General features: G+C 46.3%; 1 protein-coding gene across 1 annotated transcript; it reads right to left on the bottom strand.

Annotated features, from left to right (window-relative positions):
* Positions 1-3896: 3896 nt before the first annotated feature.
* Positions 3897-19274, bottom strand: CSNK1E (casein kinase 1 epsilon). The gene is made up of 9 exons (XM_054386873.1): positions 19199-19274; positions 13202-13312; positions 12892-13040; positions 11966-12194; positions 6644-6814; positions 5225-5373; positions 4526-4718; positions 4293-4432; positions 3897-3929 (listed from the first exon to the last, which is right to left on the bottom strand). The coding sequence occupies exons 1-9, from the start codon at positions 19272-19274 to the stop codon at positions 3897-3899; spliced, it is 1251 nt and encodes a 416-aa protein (XP_054242848.1).
* Between the last annotated feature and the right edge of the window lie 2375 nt (positions 19275-21649).

Raw genomic sequence — 21649 nt, 5'->3', positions numbered from 1 at the left:
ACTCAAGCCAGAACACGGGGTTTTATATCTAAGACAAACAAAATTCTCAAAACTAAACCCTAAAAACCTTTAATACACAAGCTGAGAAACAACCACAGAATGCTTTAAAGATCATCTAACTCCAACCCTCCTGCAGCAAGCAGGGACATCCATCAAACCTGACCTGGAGTGCTTCCAGTGATGGGGCACTGACCACCGATTTGGAAACCTATGCCAGTGTTTCACCACCCTCCCTGTAAAGAATTTCTTCATGTCTAGTCTAAATCTACTCTTTCAGTTTAAAACCACCATCTTGTGTCCTGTCATGACAGCCTCTGGGGAAAAAAAAAAAAAAAAAAATAGGCCCTCTAAGTACTGACAGGCTGCAGTAAGGTCTCCCCGAAGTCTTTTCCAGGCTGAACACCCACAACTCAGCCTTTCATTGGAGAGGTGTTCAAGCCCTCAAAGTCTCACGTGTTAGGTGAGACTTGATCTTGCTTTAGAAGAGCACTTGCCCTTTTCTTTTGAAACAACTTCACCCATGGACTTGCTACCCTCATCTCTGAAGATGGGGCATTTCCTTCCTGTCCCATAACAAAGCACCTACCCAAACCATAGCAATTTCTCCAGAAGCCAGCCAGACCAAGGCAATGCTGCCTCTGCCACACTGCCAGAAGGCCACACAGATTCAGTGGTGCAAAGGCACCAAGGAGAGGTGGGTATTGCCTTCCACATAGGCAATATTCCTGTCTCCCACAGAGAAGAAGATTTAGACGGGAACAAGTCCAGTGTAATTTTGATCCCTCAAAATCATACTCAGAACAGTAGGACTTGATCTTAAGGGTCTTTTCCAAGCTAAACTTTTCTATGATTCTATGATAAAATAGAGGCACAACCAACACAAGAGTAACAGGACAACACCCCAGTATCCCTTAAATACCCTCCTCTTCAGCTCTCATCTGAGGATCTGGAAACCCCATGCAGCAGACAAACAAAGGATCAGGTCTTCCTGCTCGTCTGCCAGAGAACAGGCTTGGAAGGAATTTGCAAAGTCAGCAAGATCTATCATGTATTCCTAATAGGTGTTTCTGAAAAAAATACTTGAAAAATAAAATAAATGAATAAATAATGTGCAAGTTTTACACAGCCTGCAAGAAGCAGGCCTCTTCCACATGGATAATACAGGGAAGCATAACTATAGAAGCAGCAATTTAGAAATAAATCAGTATTAAAATTTAGTAACTCACTGTCAAGACAGGTCAGGCAACTAAAGAAGAAGAAACCCAAACAAACCACACCACCACAGACAGCAAAGCAGCAGGTGCCAGTTTACAGGGAGCATATTTGCATCAGGTACAGCACTCCTGTCAGCTTTTCAGGGCTGCTGCTCTGATCTCTCTCACTCCCCTTCTGCCATGATTTGTGAAGAAAGCCTGAAAAAACAAATCCCGTGCCCCACCTCTGTCAAACTCCATGCACACCCAAAACCAAAGGTGTGGAGAGGTCCCTCCTCAAGGCCAAGCACATGGGACACCAGAGGCTCAAATCCAGGAAACAGAGATCCTGAATCAGATTTCACATAGCTTTCACTGTTCCAAGGCTGCAACTGCAGAGATCAGCTCAGATTTATTTTTAGGTGCTCCAGCCCTGTGCCTTTTTTCCAGTAAATCTGATCAAACTTGTTCCTGGAACTCAGGAACAGGTTCAGCCACAAGACAGTGCTTCCTGTGTGTAAGATGTCACTCCCAGCAAGGATGCCAGGCGAGGAAGAAATGACAGATGCTGGCATCACTTCATCATTTTCTACTTTATTACTTCAAATTAACAACCACGATAAAGCTCAAAAAAGTTCAATATTTACACAGGAAAAAAGTACAAAATCCCCCCCAAAGTTCTTCAGGTTTTTTTTTTTGTTTGTTTTTTTAAATTACAAAGTAATAAAAAGTTTTGCTCTTTAATTAAAAAAAAGAGAGACAGTAAGAGGGGTAAATAAATTAGGAAAAAAATAGGGAGGAAAAATAATGTGTTAAATAGAAAGGATAAAAACAAACAAAACAAAGACTAACCCCACCCTCCCCACCCTGCCAACAACCCATCGGCTCCACACTACTGTGACAGTGTGTCTGCTACAGGCCATAGGTCGCAGTGGTGATCATTGTGTTTCAAAGCCTCAAGTGCCACAAAGCAGCTTGAGTATTCCTAAATTATATTTAAAAAAAACTAAAGAGGGGGGGGGAGAGGGAAAAGAGGGGGGGAGACAGGTTGGAGAGGGCAGTAAGGGATTGTGCATGTGGATCTTATTTGGGGTTGCATGAGTGAAGAAGAGAGCAAGAGCCATCGCTCTGAAAGAACACCAAACACCAGTTTCTGTGCATCTCTCTCTTCTCCTCAAGTCCCACACTCTCTCCGCAGGAATTAAAACAAGTTTGTATTAAAAAATAAAAATAGAAAAAACACACACAGCCAGACAAAAAACAGACCGCCCTGCAGGGATGGGAAGCGTACTTATCCCTGTATTTCAGCTCCAGCCTTCCCATCCTCCATGGGACCAGGTGCTGCTCCAGGATCCCTCAGCACATGAGGACCACTCAGATTAGGGATGTCTGGCACTTCTCCCAACAGCCAAAAAAACAAATGCAGAGAAGCCACCCAAGGAAAGGAAGCCCAAGTCAATGAGTAGGCTCTTGCCACAATTCCCCTCACAGCTTAAAATTCAATTAATGCTTGAGAAAATAAATTCTGTTATAATATTAATCAGACTTCTACCATCAAGTGTGGCAGGAGACCGATTCCCTCCTGGCTCACAAGGCTCCTGAACAAAGAAAACAGAAAAACACACACCCACCACATCCCCTGCCCTCAGAAAAAAAGGAGAGCGAAGATAAAATGTATATGGCTAGAAACCATACGATTTGAAAATTTAAAAAAAAAAAAAAAAAACAAGAAAAAGAGAAAGCAAGCAGGAGACGATATCCAAGAAGAAGAAAATAAAGAAAGAAACCAAAACCAGGAGCAGAGTCAAGAGAGGGAACTTGGGGGTAGTCAGTGGGGGTGGCAGTAGGGCCAGGGTCAGACTGGAGGGGCAGTGAAGGTGTTCCTGCACAGCTCCCACGTCGTCAGCTTCTCTGAGGCGCTCAAGCTAGAGGACACAGGCAGCCCTCTCAGCAACGGCTCACGCCAGCGCAAGGGCACAGCTCGACTCCTCATCGTTGCAAAAAATTTCTCTTGGGTTTGTTTTTGGTTTTTTTTTTTTGTCTTTTCTAGTTTTTTGTTTGTTTGTGGGTTTTGTTGTTGTTTGTTTGTTTGTTTGTTTTTTAAAGAAAAATACAGTGAAGACACTAGAAAGAAAATTAAAAAGAGAAAAAGGGAAGAGATGTTAGGAGAAAAGGCTCTTCCCGGCACTTCCAACACCAGCTGGAGTGTAACAAATAAAATCAGCCTTTCCTTCTACACTCCTGCCACCCCTCAGAACTACATTGTCCAGCTACTGCCCTTTCCTCTACAAGAGGCACTCGCTGGCTGTGCAGAGTCTCACATGCTTGATTATGTGCTTAGCACCCTCCTCCCCAACACCATCATGCTGCCAGAAAAGCATTCATTAGGAATCAGCAAAATGGCTCCCTGGCCAGCACCTTCTTCACCCTCTACCCTCCTAGAGAAACAAAAGCTATCCTCACACTCAAGATAATCCATCCCCTCAAGGTTTTGGCAGACAACCTTACTCTTCCCTCTAAAGCCAAAAAACATCTTGAAGTAAGGCGAAGGGAAAGGAAACCTACCAATCCCACCCCCACTCCCACCCCCACAATATCTAAGCCTTAAACTAATTCCTAATGCTAGCAATTCCCTCCTTGGGGGGATTCCAGGCACAAGAACAGGCTCACCTAAGCAAACACTGGTCCAGTGGCAGTTGCTCCTCACTTCCCAAGGTGATCAAATGGCACACTTGTCTACAAGAAAGAGTAGATAAAGGATGGAGAGGGACAAAAAGGCACAAAGGACACTGACACAGAGAACCGACACATTTCTCTCAGGACATCCTCCCAAGAGTTTACTGTTTCACTTCTCCAAACCACTGTGGTCTGGAGATAAAGGCTTCCTTCCAGTAAAGCAGAACTAAAAAGACAGTACTGAGCATGGCCTCCAGAAACTATGTAACTTAAGAGTCAAGGTGTCACTCAGTAACACTCTTCACCACACCAGAAGCTTCAGTCTCAGGTCAACTCCAGCAGATCAGGTGAAAACAGACTACATGCTCCACAACATTCTGTGACACCCAGACCAAGGCCATGAACATCACATTAGGGACTCACCTGTGATGCTGAAATCCGTGACACTTCTTGCCGCCCTGTGAGGTCAGATGAGGAGACATTGGCAGGAGCTCCTCGGTGTAACCTCATGCTGACCTTCCGCTCCCTGTCCACTCTTGAGATTGCTCTGGGGGACGTGTTTCCTTTTGGGGCAGAGAAACACAAGACAGGAATACTAGTCCATAGCTCCTTCTTCAGCCAAAACCAGAGGAGGCATCATCCCCCACCCTACTCACCGGACTGTTGGATTCGGGAGGTGGGAGTGGAGGCCATGGGCTCAGTGACATTGCGAAGGCGGTTGGCAGTGGCTCCAGCAGGCGGGCCCGGGGGCAGCGCTCGTGTGGCTGACCCCCGGAGCTGCCCCATCCTCTCTTCTCGCTCATGCTCCCGCCGCTCCCGATCCACATCCTCAGGATTCCGGGCTGCTCCCTGAGGAGGAGAGAACCCCCCACGCTACACACAGCTGTCAGAGACAGCAGCAACCCATAGAGAAAACTCATAGTACTCCATCACACCAAGAAAGAAGAGCCCTTGATCCCAAATTATTTCTCCCCAAATCATTTCCCACTTCACCCAGAGAGGACCTCATTCTCTTCCAGTAAGAAACAGAGAAGCAAGCATATGCTGTCAGAGCCGTCACTGCAATCCATGTCTGTGTCCAACCTCCAAATATAGTTGTCTCCTGAAAAATTCTCTCTACCTACCCGTAGTTATAAATCTATTGATACATGTGCTCCATCAGGTACACTCACTAATAGCAGCTATACCCCTCAGTTAGCCCATCACCAAACGACTCCACCTCTTTTCACTCTACCTGGGCCCCTGCCTCAAACTGCTCATCAGGAGAAGCATCAATGTCAGGCAGTTTCCAACTTTCCATCTCTGTGATATGAATCAGCCCCTGTCCCTCCAGCCCTTTCACCACAAACACTCACAAATTTAAGCATGTTCCAGTCAAAGACATAGTCATAGGAGAAGCCTTGGCGGTGGAAGAGGTTGCGGAAGAGCTGCCGCAGGTACGAGTAGTCAGGTTTGTCATCGAACCTCAGCGAGCGGCAGAAGTTGAGGTATGTTGAGAACTCAGCTGGAAGGAGCAGAGAACAGTTGGTTAGTGCACACCATCCAAATCCCTTGGTCTCACTGTGGAGCTGCTGTGGCCTTTCAGCAGCACCATGCTGGACCAGGACGGCACAAACATACAGCTGTGTAATGAAAATGCTCCTATGTCTCCCATGACGGTTGCAGTACTCTGGACACCAAGAAGATCCAATCCCTATTTCTACCAGAGGAAATGCTCATGCATCACTGTTCTGGCTGCTCCTCCAAGCAACAGGTATTAAAGTCACAGAGCCAGCTGAAGGACAATTGCAATGCAAGCCTAAAGAATAAAGGCTGGAGGTGATCTTTGGGAAGCTCAGCTCAGACCAGAGGTCCTCCTAGTTCAGTAGCCTGTCTTAAGCAATGGCCAGAAGTAGGCAGCTACAGAAGAGAATGACTGGGGCAAGCATACCTGACACTTGCACTTCCAGCTTCCACCACATAGTCAGCTCTCATACAAACTTCTGGAGGTATACCAAGAGTGTAGACATTTATCATCTCTCTAATCACCTCATTTCCAAGTTCCAGCAAACTCATTGTTCACACAGAAATCAACTCATCTCTGAGCACCCTTTTGGCCTTTCCTGAAACTTTTTTCAAGTTCCAACCATATTCTTTCTGAAATGGTGGGATGGACCAGAGCTGCACAGTGGACCATGGGTTTATGCACACTCCTTGGGCTTCTTTTGTTTCCTAGTAATGTCCAACACCTGATCCACTTTCCTCAGCAGACACCAAGCACAAATAGGTTGATGCTTTCACAGAACCATCTATTCTAACTGAAGCAACATATTGTGCATGTGACATGAGGACCAAGACTTCTCTCTCCTCATATACATTACTCCACCATGTTTATCTACAAAGAACTGCATTTGCCACTTCATTGCCTGGTTACTTCTGGGATTCATAGCCCTCATCCTCATTACCCAGACTAAGTCAGGATCATCATAACCCCCCTCTCACCTCACTGCCCACCCCCTCCTCCAGACTGTTTCTGAGGTTCTAAAGATCCCTCTCTGCACCCCCATGCCCTTACTAACACAAGGATTGACTCTACACAACATCATCTACATTTCCCACTTTTGGACCAGAATTGTATCATCACCAGCCTCTTATCCTTCTCATCACTGGTGTCAGCAGCACATCCTCATCTGGGGCACTGGGCATTGCTTTTCAGGAATCAAGACTTAACGGGGTTTAAGCAGGAAAGCAAGCCATGTACCAAACAAGACAGCCATCAAGATGAGAGTACTTACAAGGGTACCCTTTGCAGAGCACCTCAATGGGCGTTGACATCTTCTTCTCACTGATCCTCTCATACTTTTGGCGCTTGGTGGCAGCCTTGAGGCCCTGCCAGGGCAGTGAGCCCAGGTTGAAATACATGAGCACGTAGCCCAGGCTCTCTAGGTCATCACGGCGACTTTGTTCTGTGGAAAGAGGTTAAAGGGGCAAGGAGTGAGCAGCAACCAAAACTGCTTTGGCAATCACAGCCTTGTAGGTGAAGGTGGAACGAAAGAATCAACCCCTCTCTCTCTTCTTGCATAGATCTTTATGGATAGACAAACTTTTAGAAGACATTCCAGAACAAATTCCTGCAGGGATGTTCATACTGCAAAAGTGCTCCTCTCCCCATACAGTCTAACCTACTTCACAAATGAATACTCTGACTACGTTCTCACTTGGACAAGCCTTAATTCACACAAGAATTCAAGAGCTCAAGACCTGCTGCAGTCATACTGCCTACTTTGCTCTTCCCAGTCCCAGAGGAAGGGCACCTACACTTCTCCACCCACAATGATACTTCACCCTGGGGATTAGTCATGGCAAAAGTAGCCATGGAAAGACAAAGCTAAGGAAGCCCAATACAGCCCTTTCAAACACATCTTCTAATTAACCTGCAGATACACTTTACACAGGGCAGAAACAAGGAATTAGTAACCCCTCAACAATTTACACGAATTACAGACAGGCAATATATGGCTTAGTTCTCACTAAGGGTTAATTCTTGTTATCAGTTACATGCTACCACCTGCCCATCCAAAGACCAATAGATTATCACAGTTCCCCCTTACTCTGCCAGGCTCTTCCTGGGATTGTCCAATGATAGGACAAGGGGTAATGGGTGCAAGATGGAGCACAGGTGGTTCCACATGAACACATGGAAAAACTTTTTCACTGTGAGGGTGACAGAGCATTGGGACAGGCTGCCCAGAGAGGTTGTGGAGTCTCCTCTTTTGGAGACTTTCAAAACCCACCCATGTGCACTCCTGTGTGACCTGCTCTAGGTGGTCCTGCTCTAGCAGGGGGGTTGGACTAGATGGTCTTTTTAAGTCCCTTCCAACTCCTAACATTCTGTGATTCTGTTGAAGGAGTAACTGTAGCAGGTCCGAAAGTACCAACACAAGTTGTGAGCCTTTCTTCTACCACATGCCTCTCACCACCTCATAGTGGGTTTCTGGAGGACTAGAAAATTTGGCAAATTAAAAATATTAGTGGGGGGGGGAAATCCCACTCTGTCTGCAGAATAAAAGAAGGATGACATCACTCCATAACTGAGAGAAGAGAACCTTTGGTTGAAAGCACATGAAATGCCATAAAAATGCTATGTTCTAAGACATGAGCAAAGGAAAAAGCAGACATACAGATCTTCAAAGTGTCTTACTTGGAACACAGAAATAACAGCTGCTTTTTTTTTTTTTTTTTTTTTAAACCTCATCAATTTACTGCCTCAAGTTGCCCACTTTAAAGGGGCTAACGTTTCCTAATCTTATCAGGCTGCTGCCAAAGATAACTACATGACTGGCTGGGAGATGCTTAGATGCTATGAAGGAAGAAGGGAGAAGCAGCCCACAGGTTTGCATTTAGCCTAAGGCTGGGATACGTGTACCCTCAGAGTGCTGCAATTACACACCACGCATACCAAGTAACTAACACTAAATAATATTTGATAATGACATACATTCTGAGACAGTGGAAATGGGGAGTCAGAATGCACAATGCACATCTAGGGCCTGAAAGCACAGGTGGTGAACGTAACCTCCTCAATCCTGCAATTTGCCAGCCCTTGATTTAGCCATACTGTAGCTTTAAAGTCTGTAACTGTGGATTCCCTGCCTGGAGCATAGGGGTGCCTCTCAGAGCAGTAGATAAAGGTAGGGCAGGAACCAGAGAAACCTACTGAACAGATGAATCAGCCTTTTAGAAATAAATCAGGATTCTGTCTCTCAAATCCTGCTTGAACTCCACACTTAAGGTAAGATAGACCACACCTCCCCACTTGCATGGAGCAAATGTACATCTAGACACAGTCCTAATGATTTCAGGAAGGCCAGAATTAGAGATCTGAGGTTAGGAAGACTGAAGTCTGTGTGGAATGCTACATATCCTTACTAGAGGCAAGGAAAGGAGTTACAAAACCAAACTGGGCAGCTCACTAGTGTCCATTACATGCATGTAAACACAACTGTGCCTTAACGCAGCAGCATCATTGAGGAAAACCAACTGTAAGCAGGACATCAAATTATTAAAGAGCTGAATGGTAAGTGTCTGATTGTGTTGCATCCCTGTAGTATTATTTCTCAGGTACATGTGGTCCTTGCAGCCCACAATTTCAGTGATACTCAAATCCAGGAGGACCCTGAAGAACCAACAGATGTGTCACAGTTGTCAGGCTACCTCAAAACACTGCAGCTATCTTTCACCTGTAACCCTAACTGCAAGATCTTCAAGTAAACCCTGGATGATGGTGAAGAACAACAGAATGACATCCCATTTCTTTGTAACAGTAACTGAAAATGAAAAAAATCCCCAGGCTACCTCCAAATTTTTTATTATCTCTTTTTGCCTGGCCTCATATACCAAACAGCCACAGGATACCAGATAGCATTAGACAGCAAAAGTGGAGTAATTAATTAGGAAATAAAAGTTCACCTTTACCCATTAAAGAAACATTATTTAGCATCATTATTCCCACTTTTAGAAGCTTGACAGCCATTGACTAACTCTCACAACATGCCTAGGATGCAAGCAAAAGGTCTCACTTTACAGTTCAAGAGGAGAAATCAGTGACCTGAACACATGCCCAGAGCAAGTCAGTCCAGAAGCAGGATTACAGTCATGACCTGGAACACTACATCATGCTGCTTCTCTGTTTTATTTCAGCTTCTCAATTCTTCTACAATAGATGGGGGACTGCTACTTTTTGTAAGACACTCATCCTTTCCTCCACTAGCTCACCAAACCCCATCCAACATAAAACATGACCTCTCAAACCTAACCCACTCTGCAAGCAATCTGGTGTCAGTTTCCTCCCACTACCAGGGAGGCTCCCAGCCCACACCCTCACTCCCTTCCCAAAGCAGGGTCTTCAGAAGGAGCTGAGTCAGGGGTGAGTAGCAGGATGAGTTTACCCAAAGAAGACATGCTTGGGCAAAGGACAGGAGACTGAAGACTGGTTGCCCTGGATGTAAAGTTTGTGACAAGAACTTATTTATTTGCAGAGCCAAGTGCCTCCTGATCCCCAAGGACAATGCTTCCCCCCACACCAGTTCCATCCATGGCAACAGTCCTGCTCCCAAGCAGGACTCCCTAGAAATCAGCTGGGGCCAGCCCAGCTGCAATCAGTCTTAAGCAACATTTTCCTGACTACATACTCAGATCTGATTTTGTACATGCTGGGACTACACTTCCCTTTTCTCTCTCCACTGCCTGACAGCAACCTTTAAAAATAACACAAAAATCCAGAATGGGTGACAGAGGGCAGGATGAGCAGAACAACTTCATGCTCTGTACAGCTTACACTGATGCCATCTAGGACATGCATTCGGGGAAGAACTGTGCCCTGCCCCCAGCCTCTCCTCATCCAGACAGAGCTCATCAGACTTCTTCCAAGACTGTCTCCTGGGCACCCCTGGGCATCTATTTCCAACTTTACAAGCTCCAGAGGGTGCAAGGGACTCTCACCCCCAGAGCATGTGAAAATTGACTGGAATGCGTGAACCAAAGCCTGCACAGTCCAGTGACTCCCTCATTAGCAAGCCTCCAGCTGTGGAAACCTTCCTCGATCTTGCCTCCTACTTTTTCACCCGGTCACTGGGCAAAGAATGTGTTTCCACCAGACATTGGAATGCCCAACCCTTAGCTTGCACATTCAAATAAAGGCATTTATTCATTTGCTATTCCTGTCACACGAATACCTCCTGGTTCCTTCCCTCTCCCTAAACCGCATTAATGTAACATTAAGACAGAGAATTTAGTCTCAGAGAAGTAAAATTCAGAATGACGGTTCCTATGGCAATGCTGCTAACTCACAACTTGTCTGTCATACACCTTGTGGCAAGGTCTTGACAACCAGGAACTCCAGCTGCAGCACCAACACCCCCTTCCCCTTTCCTTCAGGCAAGTCACGTAACCTTTATGCCATCCAGGGGAGCTATCTGTAACGTGGAGATAATTCACCCGAGACCTGTGGCACAGAGTAACTCCTACCCAGACTTTCCCAAAGCAAAGGGCACAAAGAGAGCAGCAGTTGTGCTGAGGTCAATGGCATATGCAATCTACCCTTGGATTAGTGTTCAGACATTGTTTGTTCACCCTGATACACAGGCCAAGCACTAGCAGCACAGGGCAAAGTTGGAGCAGGATGAATAATCAAATCCTTCAAGAAAAACCCCCACAACCAGACATTGAGCCTCTCATGATGAGTTCAGACAGAGCAGGCACACACAACAGAATCGACAGACATAGTAGTGAGAATTATTTTGTGCCTGTCTCCTTGTGGCAGTTACTATAGCTGTGGAAATCTTGACTGAGTATTCTATGGAGAGTCAGTTATATATAAGCAGGTCAAGTCAAAATACAGAAGAACAACTTGGAAAGCTCTAGAAGAACTATTTTTACAATGCGGAAGAGTTCAGGAGATCACAGACTACTCAACACACAACACTCCCCATTTTGATATAAATACAATGTTTTCAGTCTACCATTATACAGTATTAAGCAAGAAAGACTATGGGAAATTGCTTTATTTTCTGCAGGTCATGTCTTGACTCCAGATTTCTGAGAAACCATCTGCAAGAGGGGAGAATGGGAAGCTTTATCCTAGGAATAATGAGGACATGAAATCCTATGGAAGCTGCTAGCTTAAAGGGTTTAAGTTCCTTGCTCTGATTTTCAAATTCCCATCTTACGCACTCCAGCATAAGAGCTCCTCAAGACAGACTGAGCTGCGAGGACAGAGGCTACTTTCCTGGGCATGTAGGCAGGGCAGCTTCAGAGTTTCTGCTCTTCAGATTTGCTACTTAGTAGCAGTAAAATCAGGGAAGTCAGAGCCTTGCTGATGAAATAGGGCCCCACTGTACCAAGTGGCACACAAACACATACCAGTAGACAGTTTGGGAGTGCAGAGTGTCACAAAAAAAAAAAAAAAAATCAAGGGAGGTAACATAGGCATAACACTTCTTTACCCACCATCTCCACACAGGTCAGCAGCAGAGCCAGGCACAGAAGCCAAGCCCCTCCTTCTGGGGTCACACTACCTGCCCTGGAAAGCCCCACCAAGGGGCAACAGCAATGCTCACCTATTCCCAGGTGGGTGTTGATAGAGGCATAACGAGCTGTGCCAGTCAGGTTCTTGTTTTCCCGGTAGGGGATGTGCTGGTGGGTCCGGGCGTCTCGGTACTTCTTAGCCAAACCAAAATCAATGATGTAGACTAGGTTGCCTTTTTTGCCAAGGCCCATAAGGAAGTTGTCTGGCTTCACATCCCGGTGAATGAAATTCTTGGAATGAATGTACTCAATACGGCTGATCTGGAGACAGAGGAACAGGTAAGGAAATAGTCAGACAAGTGAGAAGGTAGCTCAGCTAAACTACATCTGTTAAAAAAAGTACCCTGTCCAGGACTCTGCCCTGTCAGAGCAGGGCAAGGGATATTTGCAGAAATTATCAGAAAAAACAGCCAAGGAAAAAAAGACACCCTCTGGAAGCAGAAAGATCTAGAGACAAAGAACGGAGATGTTCACTTCTGCACACCAGCCCAGACCTCCACTGGGGGAAGTAACCCTTAGTACCACAAGAACAGATGGGAAGCAAGTTCGTATGGACTAAAACTTTTAGACTCAGTATTGACACAAGGCATCTTTAAAAAAAATTAGCAATGCTGGGAAAGGAGAGGGTCCAGAAGATCTAAGAGTCTTAAACCAGGGCACAGGCTGTTGAGTCACCATCAGTAGCAATGGCAGTCATTCATCACCTGTGCAAAAGCAACCATGCTCACAACACATGGGCAAGCAGCAGGGGAAGGAAGAAGGGATGGAGATCAAGAAAAGCCAGCAGTGCCTAGGTTCCAGGCCTCCAGCTTCATCAAGAAATAGAAACCTGGCAGCCACTTGCTGTTAAATCAAAAAAGCCTAGGATATAGCATTCTTAAGCAGAAGAGATGAGGGGTGGGGGTGGGGAAAGGCACAGAAAAGGAGAGTAGGCACAAATGCTTCAGAGGAAACTCACCATCTGGTCTGCCAGGAGCAGAACTGTCTTGAGACTAAATTTGCGGGAACAGAAGTTGAAGAGATCTTCCAGGCTAGGCCCCAAGAGCTCCATCACCATCACATTATAGTCCCCCTCTGCTCCACACCACTTAATGGAGGGGATACCCACTGGGGAAAGAGAGAGATTAAGTCCACAGAACAGAAGAAAACTGCTGCACCCCCACCGAGATGATCATATCTAACACCAAATAATTTCCCTTCTAAGGCTCTCCAGAATAATTTCTTCCTTCAACCACTCCCCCAGTCCCATCCTTTCCTCCTCATCTCACCTCCTCCCTGCATCATCTTGTAGAACTTGCTTTCAATGTGGAGCTGGGGATGCTTGGTTTTGACACATTCCAGTTTTATGGCCACCTCTTCACCAGTTGCAATATTGGCTCCTGCACAGAAATGAGGATGAAAAGAAGATTGAACATGCTTCCACTGAAGCTAAACACTTTTAACAAGGCCTATACAGATGCCAAAACCTTACGATTCCCTGTGAAATTTTTCTGTGGCAGAAATGAGATTCATCCACTTTAACTTCATGCAGAGTTTCCAGCACTGCCGTTTCCAAAGCAAGGCATATGAATAGGAATCCAGCTCCACTTCTGCAGCCAGGCTAGCACAACAGTCCTCTAATGTATTAGCTACCTGGTTTATCTCAAAAAGTGCCAGGCTTTGGGAGGTCAGTCTTTATGTAGCAGCAGTGCCTAAACCACTGCAAGTTTTAGCTGTCCCTAATCATGTAACTATCCCTTGATAGCCAGCCCCTCAGACAGTGATATGGAACACCTGTTCTAGAGAAAAATTACTACTCAGGTACATCATTTCAACAGAGCAAATTAGTTCAGGAGGAGACACTGCTAACATTCCCAGCTACCTCTAGTTTCTCCACAGCCCTGACCTGCTCAATACAGACAATTTTCAAATCTCCAGCTTCTCCCTCTCCTGAGGGCTTTAATAATGCCTTCATCTTCTGCCAACACAGAAACATTTGCTATATCCCAAATTAGAAGCATGAAGAAATAAACTGAACCTTTGTTGAAGGTATTCCCAGATTGTTTGTGACTATACAAAACCATCACCCCACACACTTCTTTCTGAAGAGAACTGAGCTGCCAACCACGAAAGCAAAAGCCAGCACTCTGGTCCCAGAGGGCACTGTCAAAGGAGGAAAGGGACAGTCTCTCTCCAATACTAGCCAAGAGGATTCCAGATGTTTCACATCATCCTAAAATGGAAAGAATTAAGATCTGTACACAGGTCACGGGAATGACACTCAAGACTTGCTCCTTTCTCCTCCTCTCCTACGCTTGCCTCGCAGACACAGACAACCTCTTTCTTACATCCAAAGCTTTTAAAAGTTGCACTCAAACACAATTCAGAGAGCAGGTCTGACCATGAGCAGCTTATCAACACTGTCATGAAATAAACTACTCCAGAACATAGACGCCAAACATAAGCTGGAGTCAAAGGTGATGTTTTGTAGATATCCCATACCTAATTTTAGTAGGTCTGGTTAATTTGTGCCTCCCCATCTCTGTGAAATGACATTCAGAGTCCACAAGGACAGCTGTAGAAAGACCTCCATTCATCTCCCTTCACACACCACCTTGAGAGACAGAGACCAAAGAGAAAAAGGAAGTATTTGTACCAGTGGATCCCTCTGGATTCTAAGAAGATCCATCCCCTGTTGAAGACTTCAGGCTTGTGCATTAAGTTAGCCAAGAGCTGCCTGGTGGCAAAAGATGTCATCTAGATACTACAGCACTGGGCCGAGACAGACAAGCTGCTAGGAATTTGTAAGAGGGGAACAAAAACCAGCAGGGCCTAGAGGGATTGATTTACTAAGAAAGATTAAAAGAGCTAAATATGTAACATAGGCAAGAGATACAACTAAGAAGGGTGGCGAGGAAGAATGGGACATGACAACAGTCTGCAAGTATTTGAAGGCTGTAAACAGTAAGGAGGGAAAGGAATTATTTAGGGTGCTCTGAGGGAGGGGAAGGAGGAGCAATGGGATGAATTTAATAAGGGATTTTACTCAAGAGCCAGGGAAAGGAAAAAAACACAGGATATCCTGAGAGCTAGAGCCATTTGTCCAACGGCTACTTTCGGAAAGATGCTGATGTTTTCCACTTAAAAACTGTTGGCCAGTAAAGCAAGTCTGTACATTCCCTTACATTCTCTATGACAGTCCTCCATCAGGACTGGAAGGAGGAAAAAGAGCACAAAAAGGAGCTCAGATCACAGTAAGAACATGGTCCTGGACTATTATCTACCTTTTTAATTGGGGTTCAATCACTGGCCCTCATTCCACATGGAAACATCCAGGACATCTAAACAGACAGGAGCACTTCTTTCCCTTTTCTCTTTCCCCTGCCTTTGCGAAGACTTTACTCCAAACGTTCTGCAGCATCTCCTTTGTCCATTCCCTGAGGGGATTTCTCCCTGTCCTAGTCCGTGACACACACGCAATGGTAAGTCTTGCTGACTTTTGGCAGCAGTACTATTAGCATTTCAAATGAACCCTACTCCCAAAAGTTGAACAGTGGAAAGATGAATGAGTTCTCAGCTCCACATTACCCTGTGTGTTTAGGAAGATGATGATGCATTCATATACTAGGCTGTCCGCAGCTGAGGATGCTACCTGTGAGCATGTAAAGCAGGGAAAGGGAAAAGAGGGTTAAGTATCAAGAAAACTTAAGATTCTGCAAAATGTAAATATGCCATTCAAATGATCAACATTGTCTTTAAGCCCCATGCTCTCCATAGCCCAAAAAAGTGTTAGCCTCTCAAAAGAAGAAACAACCCTGTGGCCTGGATAAGCAAGAGCAGAACCAACTGGACCTAATGAGACGCTGTTCTCAACTGAGAGGGTCACCATCTGAATGCTTTAGGCTCATTCCCTCCCCAAACCCCCAACACCATCAGGTTGCTCCCTCTACCGTTTTTTTTGGCCAGAGATCTGCCCAGACTGAGAGCATCACAAGCAAAGAGGGAATTTAAGGGCAGGAGCCTCTGAGATCCTTTGTTCTATGCCTTAACCACCATCTTTTTCATTGATACAAGCACAAAAGCAACAGTTCTCCATTGCCTCTCCAGCCTGGAAAGCATCACATTTCAGACAAACACAGTAGAGCTTGCCTTAGCTTCAGTCAGTCGAGAGATGCATGTAGGATGGGGGATAATTCCTAACATCCACCCCCAGTCTCGCTATGCTGTGGGGGCTGCACAAATTCAACTCATTCATCACGAGCTGTTTGCAACAGGGCCCCAGGGACAGAGGATGTCACCGGCTAAAGAGGATCTTTTCCGAGTGAGAGCCCTGCTGCCTGTCTGCTACAATAAACACCACCCTCCCGGCACATCGCGCAAGCCGACAGGCACAGCTCCCACTGCCTGCTCCCCTCTCCACACGCTGCCGAGGGAAGAATGGAGGGCTGGAAACAGATGGAAGAAGTCAGATAGGGCGAGAGAGAGTTAACAGGCCAGGAAACAAAGGGAAGGCACTCCCCTCCCAGCAAGGGAGGAGCCTGCCACCAGGAACTGTCCCCAGCCAGCGCAGGTCCCAGCATGCTTTGTCTGCCGAAGAACCATCCCCAGCTCCTCTCCACCGTCCCCTCCAGTGCATCCAGGCCCCAGCGACTCCTAACCGACCCTTGCCCTGCCTCTTGGCCAACACCTCTGAGAAAGCACCTCTCCTCCGACGGCCCAAACGTCTCAACAATTCCTCTGCAAACTGTGTTTGCTCTTCTGAGTGAGCAATTTTAGAGGCAAATGGGCTCACCAAGGCCCATAGGCAGCCCGATCCCATTTCCCACCCTCCCAACCCAGCATGGGGAGAGGATCCCCTTCAGCACATCTATTTCCCAAGGCAGGGCATGGAAGTAAAGCATCGTGCTTTAAGGCCCAGCTAAGGATTAACAGAAGTTCATTCTTTGTGTCTGCCCATGTAGAAGTTCTGGTTTCCTTCTGACAGGAAAATCCCAAAACAAATCCCAAAGAGCACAACATGAAGTACCCAGTGGTTACAGAGCAGGTGAAGGTACTAACATCCTGAAAGAGAGAAGCTGGGGATGAACCATGCAGCCCATGCTCACCCTCAAGAGACAAACAAGGCTTGTCTGCCTTTGCTCTGTCTCTACACCATTATCAAAGGAGAGAACTGTGAGGTGAATGTGGTACAGGAGGGAAGTCTTCATGAATGTGTCCCTCTGTCTGCAGAGCAGACCATGAGAGGATAGCATAGGCATAAGCGTCCTCCAGACGTACCATCACAGACTACATTGGCTGATCCCTCCAGGCTGGGGAGTCACCCAGGCTCCAAGAAGTCTCGCTATCACTGCTTCAAAACATGCTGGCTTGCACCTCAATGAACTTCACAAGGGCTTTGATATTGCATTCAAGCGACTTGGTTGAACTCGGTAGCTGGAGGCATCCCACTGTGCTCACCACACTAGGGCACTGGGGCTTCCTCCACCTCTCATGTTTGCTTACAGGCAAGGCAGGAACAACTCCTTCACCAGGGCCCGTTTTGCATGTCCCCTTCGCACAGGTGGACAACATGTTATGTGGTGCAGAGGAAAGCAGTACATGTCTTTCCATTCCATACATACCTTCTTTCTCCACAGGTAGTCCAGATGTTTTGTAAGATCCTGACAATTAATAAAAATCCTTGAGAGAGTCTGGAAGGCTTCAAGCCCTAGAATAGCTGAAAAATGCTATGTCCAGCCTTTCACTCCTCAAACCCTAGCAGCTGGAAATTTAAAGCACCATCACCCAAGACACTAACTGGCTGGAGAGCCTCAGAGGAGTGGCATAGAGGAGCAAGCTGCACTAAAGGTAGCAGACAGTGGAATTGGGATCCCAGATCCATTATTTATCAACTTTGTTCATGCTCTGGATAAAGGTGGCAACAAAGCCTGTTACTGATGATTCCCACAGGATACTTAATCAAAAGAGGCTGCCAACACCAAATCAGCAGAGAATAATAAAGCAAGAGGGAAATGGAAATAAAAGCCAAAAGCTTTAGAAAAGAGAAGGTGATTTACAAACATAGGGGAAAAGTAATGTGAATTAGAGGTATTCAACACAAAGAAAGGGAGAAATGGGAAGATGTAAAACCTGGAAGAGATCACCTCCAATACAGCTGATGGTGCTCTAAGGCCAGTTCTGCAACACGATACAATGTTTGTGATGGGGAAGCCAAGGAGACCCAAAGCAGCCTATGCAGAAGCACCACATTACAGAATCATTCAAGGGTAGCCCTTCACTGCCAGGCTCTGAAAATGCCACACCTCAAATGCCGTGTAGGCTCTAAGTTGCTGAGCAGATGGACAAACTGGGAGAAATTGAAGGAGCAGCAGCAGTGAGGAGTGGTGGATGTGTAAGGGAGCAAAATACAACTCGGCTGAGCACATGATGAACACCTGTAAGTGCTCAAAGGGTGCAAATACCAAGAAGGGAGAGGGTGATCAGTCTGCTGGCCTGCAGGACTACAGATAAACAGATAGTGGTAAGAAGTAGGTGACAGGTAAAGCTACACCAGCTCTCACAGAGGGACTGATCAGGCTGCTAGGTAGTCTCACCACTCTGGCCCCACATGGTTTGAGCCATCAGCAGGCAAAGCGTCAGAGAAGATATCTACACATCAGCATGGGGGCTTGGAAGAGGTTCTGCCCAGGTGATCTGCCGTAGTAACAGGAAACCCAGTGTCTCATTAGCTCTGTCCATTGAGCTCCCAGCTTAGGTAACTCCAGACACCAATTAAATCCCACTGCAGATGTCATAGACCTGGACCCTAGGATTTTAACCAGGCCAAGCCTCTTTGGCCTGTTTTATACCTCCTGGTCACAGACACTGGACCACCTCTTCCTCTATCAGTCTTCCAAAAACTTTTATTCTTTCCACCCTGAAGAAACAGCCATCTCCTCTTCCACTCTTTGCAGAGTTTATACCCACCCCCCCCATGAAGCTCAAGGAAAGGAGGTGAGAGAACTGGAGTAAGGTATATGACAAATATGCCCTGAATATTCCAAACCTAAAATCAGTCTCATCAAATACCACTTTCTCCAATATCTGCAAGGCAAAGCTGAGCTCATCCCACTTTCTTTACCATCAAGCCAGCAGCAGCTAGCATTCCTTGAAGTTCATTTTCTCTCCATACCTTGTGTCTTACATGGTGCCCACAAATATCAACAGGCAAGTAAAATAACCCCAGAAAGAATTATGAAATTGAGAAAAACAACTTTGCAGGTGGAAGGACCAAGACTCACACTCACCTAGGTAAATGTCTCCAAATGAACCACTACCAATCTTTCTGCCCAGTCGGTATTTGTTCCCCACTCGAAGCTCCATGGTTCGTCGTGCTGAGAAAAGAAGCACAAGAAAGCACAACGTCAGAACAGAAACAGGAAGTGAATCATCTACAGAAGAGACCTCCCCACTTCACCCAGAGACTGGGTACATTTTTAATCTTGAAATACTTCACTTTCTACACAGCCTCTATCCCCTCTCCTGATCTCCCAGATGCCTGGGAACACTGTGAGCTAGAAACACTGCAGGAACTGGACCTTTTCAAGAATGTTTTCCCTGTTTCCATTGTAGGAATGAAGGAGTGAATCCCTTCTCTACCATTTCGTTCAGGGACTGGAGGGGCAGGAAATCCCTCCTAAGGAAGTTTCACTGGGTGATTACTTCACACTACCACAAAGATAGATAGTACTACTCATTGTAATCTACAGGACCTGGCACTTGGACAGTGGTAACCTCGTGAGAAATCAGAAGGGACAGGCATAGAAAATCCTATGAGGACAAGAAGAAGCAGCGCTCTCTGGCCCAATCCTAGACCAGCACATCAGTGGCAGTGAAGCACAGGATCCAAGGGCTTCCAGAGACAGACGGACTCCCAAGAGTAAGCGACTTCATCACCCCTAGGCAGGAGCCAGCACAGGGACAGGGAGGAGACATCTCCCTGAATTGAGCCTTGCAAGGCATGCACTGACTAGGAATGACACTTGCTTATCTCCACACACTTCTGCTGATGGGATCACAGCCTCCTTTGGTCTGAGTCTCTCTGCCTCTACTGCCTACCTAGGTGTGCCAGCTGTTTGTTTTTAGCAGCTCAGACCTTTCCTCATCCTTTTACCTGAGGTGATTAGCTAACCCTTTGACCTGCTATACCCCATCAATATGCCCAGGCTTACCCTACTCACCTTCCACAGAAAACCAACTAGGTGGAAAGACCATGGCCATAGAGTCTGTTCTTCCTGCCAACCTCAACTTCTGCTGCAAACATCTCAATCAAACACAGTTCCACAGCTCCCCTGTTAACACCCACCTTAGCCTAGCCCCTTCTGTGGACACCAATTTATTCCAGTAACTGTGGCTCTTCCCAAGACAGCCAACACGTCTCCTTTTAGAGGGATCTGCCACATTCCTAATTTATGCAATGCCACATTATTAGCGTGCAAAATGCAGACACGGAGCCTGTTGGGGACAGGAAAGGTGAGGAATGATTCATGTTTTCACAAGTAGGTGAGAGGAACTTTCCCTTGCTGGAGCTTGGTAGGAAGGAAGCATCACTGAAGGAAAGGAGGGACAAATGGGTTTGTGAGACACAAGCACACACACAAAAAAAAAAATCTCAGCTACAGGATTCTGAACATACTATAAACCCAGAGCTGCTTCTCCTGCCCCAAGAGATGCGATTACAGAAAGAGGAATGGACGGGCTGCAGAGACATACAGGGAAATAATCCTATCAAGGCATTCAGGGAACATTGTGAACCCTGAAAGCAGAGCTCCAGTCACCAGAAACCACACACAAAACACTAAGAGGTGGAGTCCCCTCACCTAGTATTTACTTATGCATGTGGGTTTCTCTATGTCTAAAGTCTACAAAAGCCTGTGGCTATTTCTGACTTTCTTACTAGAAGGAATGTAGGCAGAGCCTTGGGAACCGAACCAGGAGGCAGGCGTACCTGGGAGAGGGCGCAGCAAACAGACATGATTTTCATCCGCTGCCTGCTGTTCTGTATAACCACATTAACATACATCTGACTTGCTCACATTCCTACTCCAATAAACGATCAAAGGTCTCTGTCCCCAGGAACCCGTCACACCACTGTCAGGAAGATAGCTCTCAAGCCTCCTTCCTTCATGGTCATGTTCACCCAGGCCTGGGAATCCTGAGCCACTTCCACTTGAGTCCAACTCCCAGCTGGGGCAAGCATCATGAAGAAGACAGGCAGTAGGTACCCGAGGAGTCCCCTCTGCACCAAGGCACAACATTTACTGGGCTGCAACACCACAGTCCCAAGCCTAAATTTGGTTCCACACTTCTGGGACAGGCAGGAGCCAGGTTAAGAAGGGCTTCCTTGCACAACGAGGCAGCAGTCCTTCTAGCTGATTAAGCAACAGGCTCTAAGGGGGAATGTAAAAAATGCTCTGGGACGAGGGGGTGGAAGTGGGAAGCTGAATAATGGAGTGAAAAATCATGGTCTCGCACAGCTGTCATTTTGCCTTATCTCCCCCCTAACACACATACACAAGTGTGCTTAGAAAACCTGCATACAGGATAGCCAGAGAGCAACAGCCTGGATTCATGGAGAGGGGGCAGGACACACACATCCCACCCAACAACTGCAGCTCCAGGAGTTCAAACATCTACCCCATTTGTTTCTACTTCACACATGTACCCCCACCATCTAGAGCTTCTGCCCTTATCATGTG

The sequence above is a fragment of the Indicator indicator genome, chromosome 14 (genome assembly GCF_027791375.1).
Source record: "Indicator indicator isolate 239-I01 chromosome 14, UM_Iind_1.1, whole genome shotgun sequence".
Classification (NCBI taxonomy): domain Eukaryota; kingdom Metazoa; phylum Chordata; class Aves; order Piciformes; family Indicatoridae; genus Indicator; species Indicator indicator.
The sequence above is the reverse complement of the archived record's forward strand: the minus strand, read 5'-3'. Positions and strand labels throughout refer to the sequence as shown.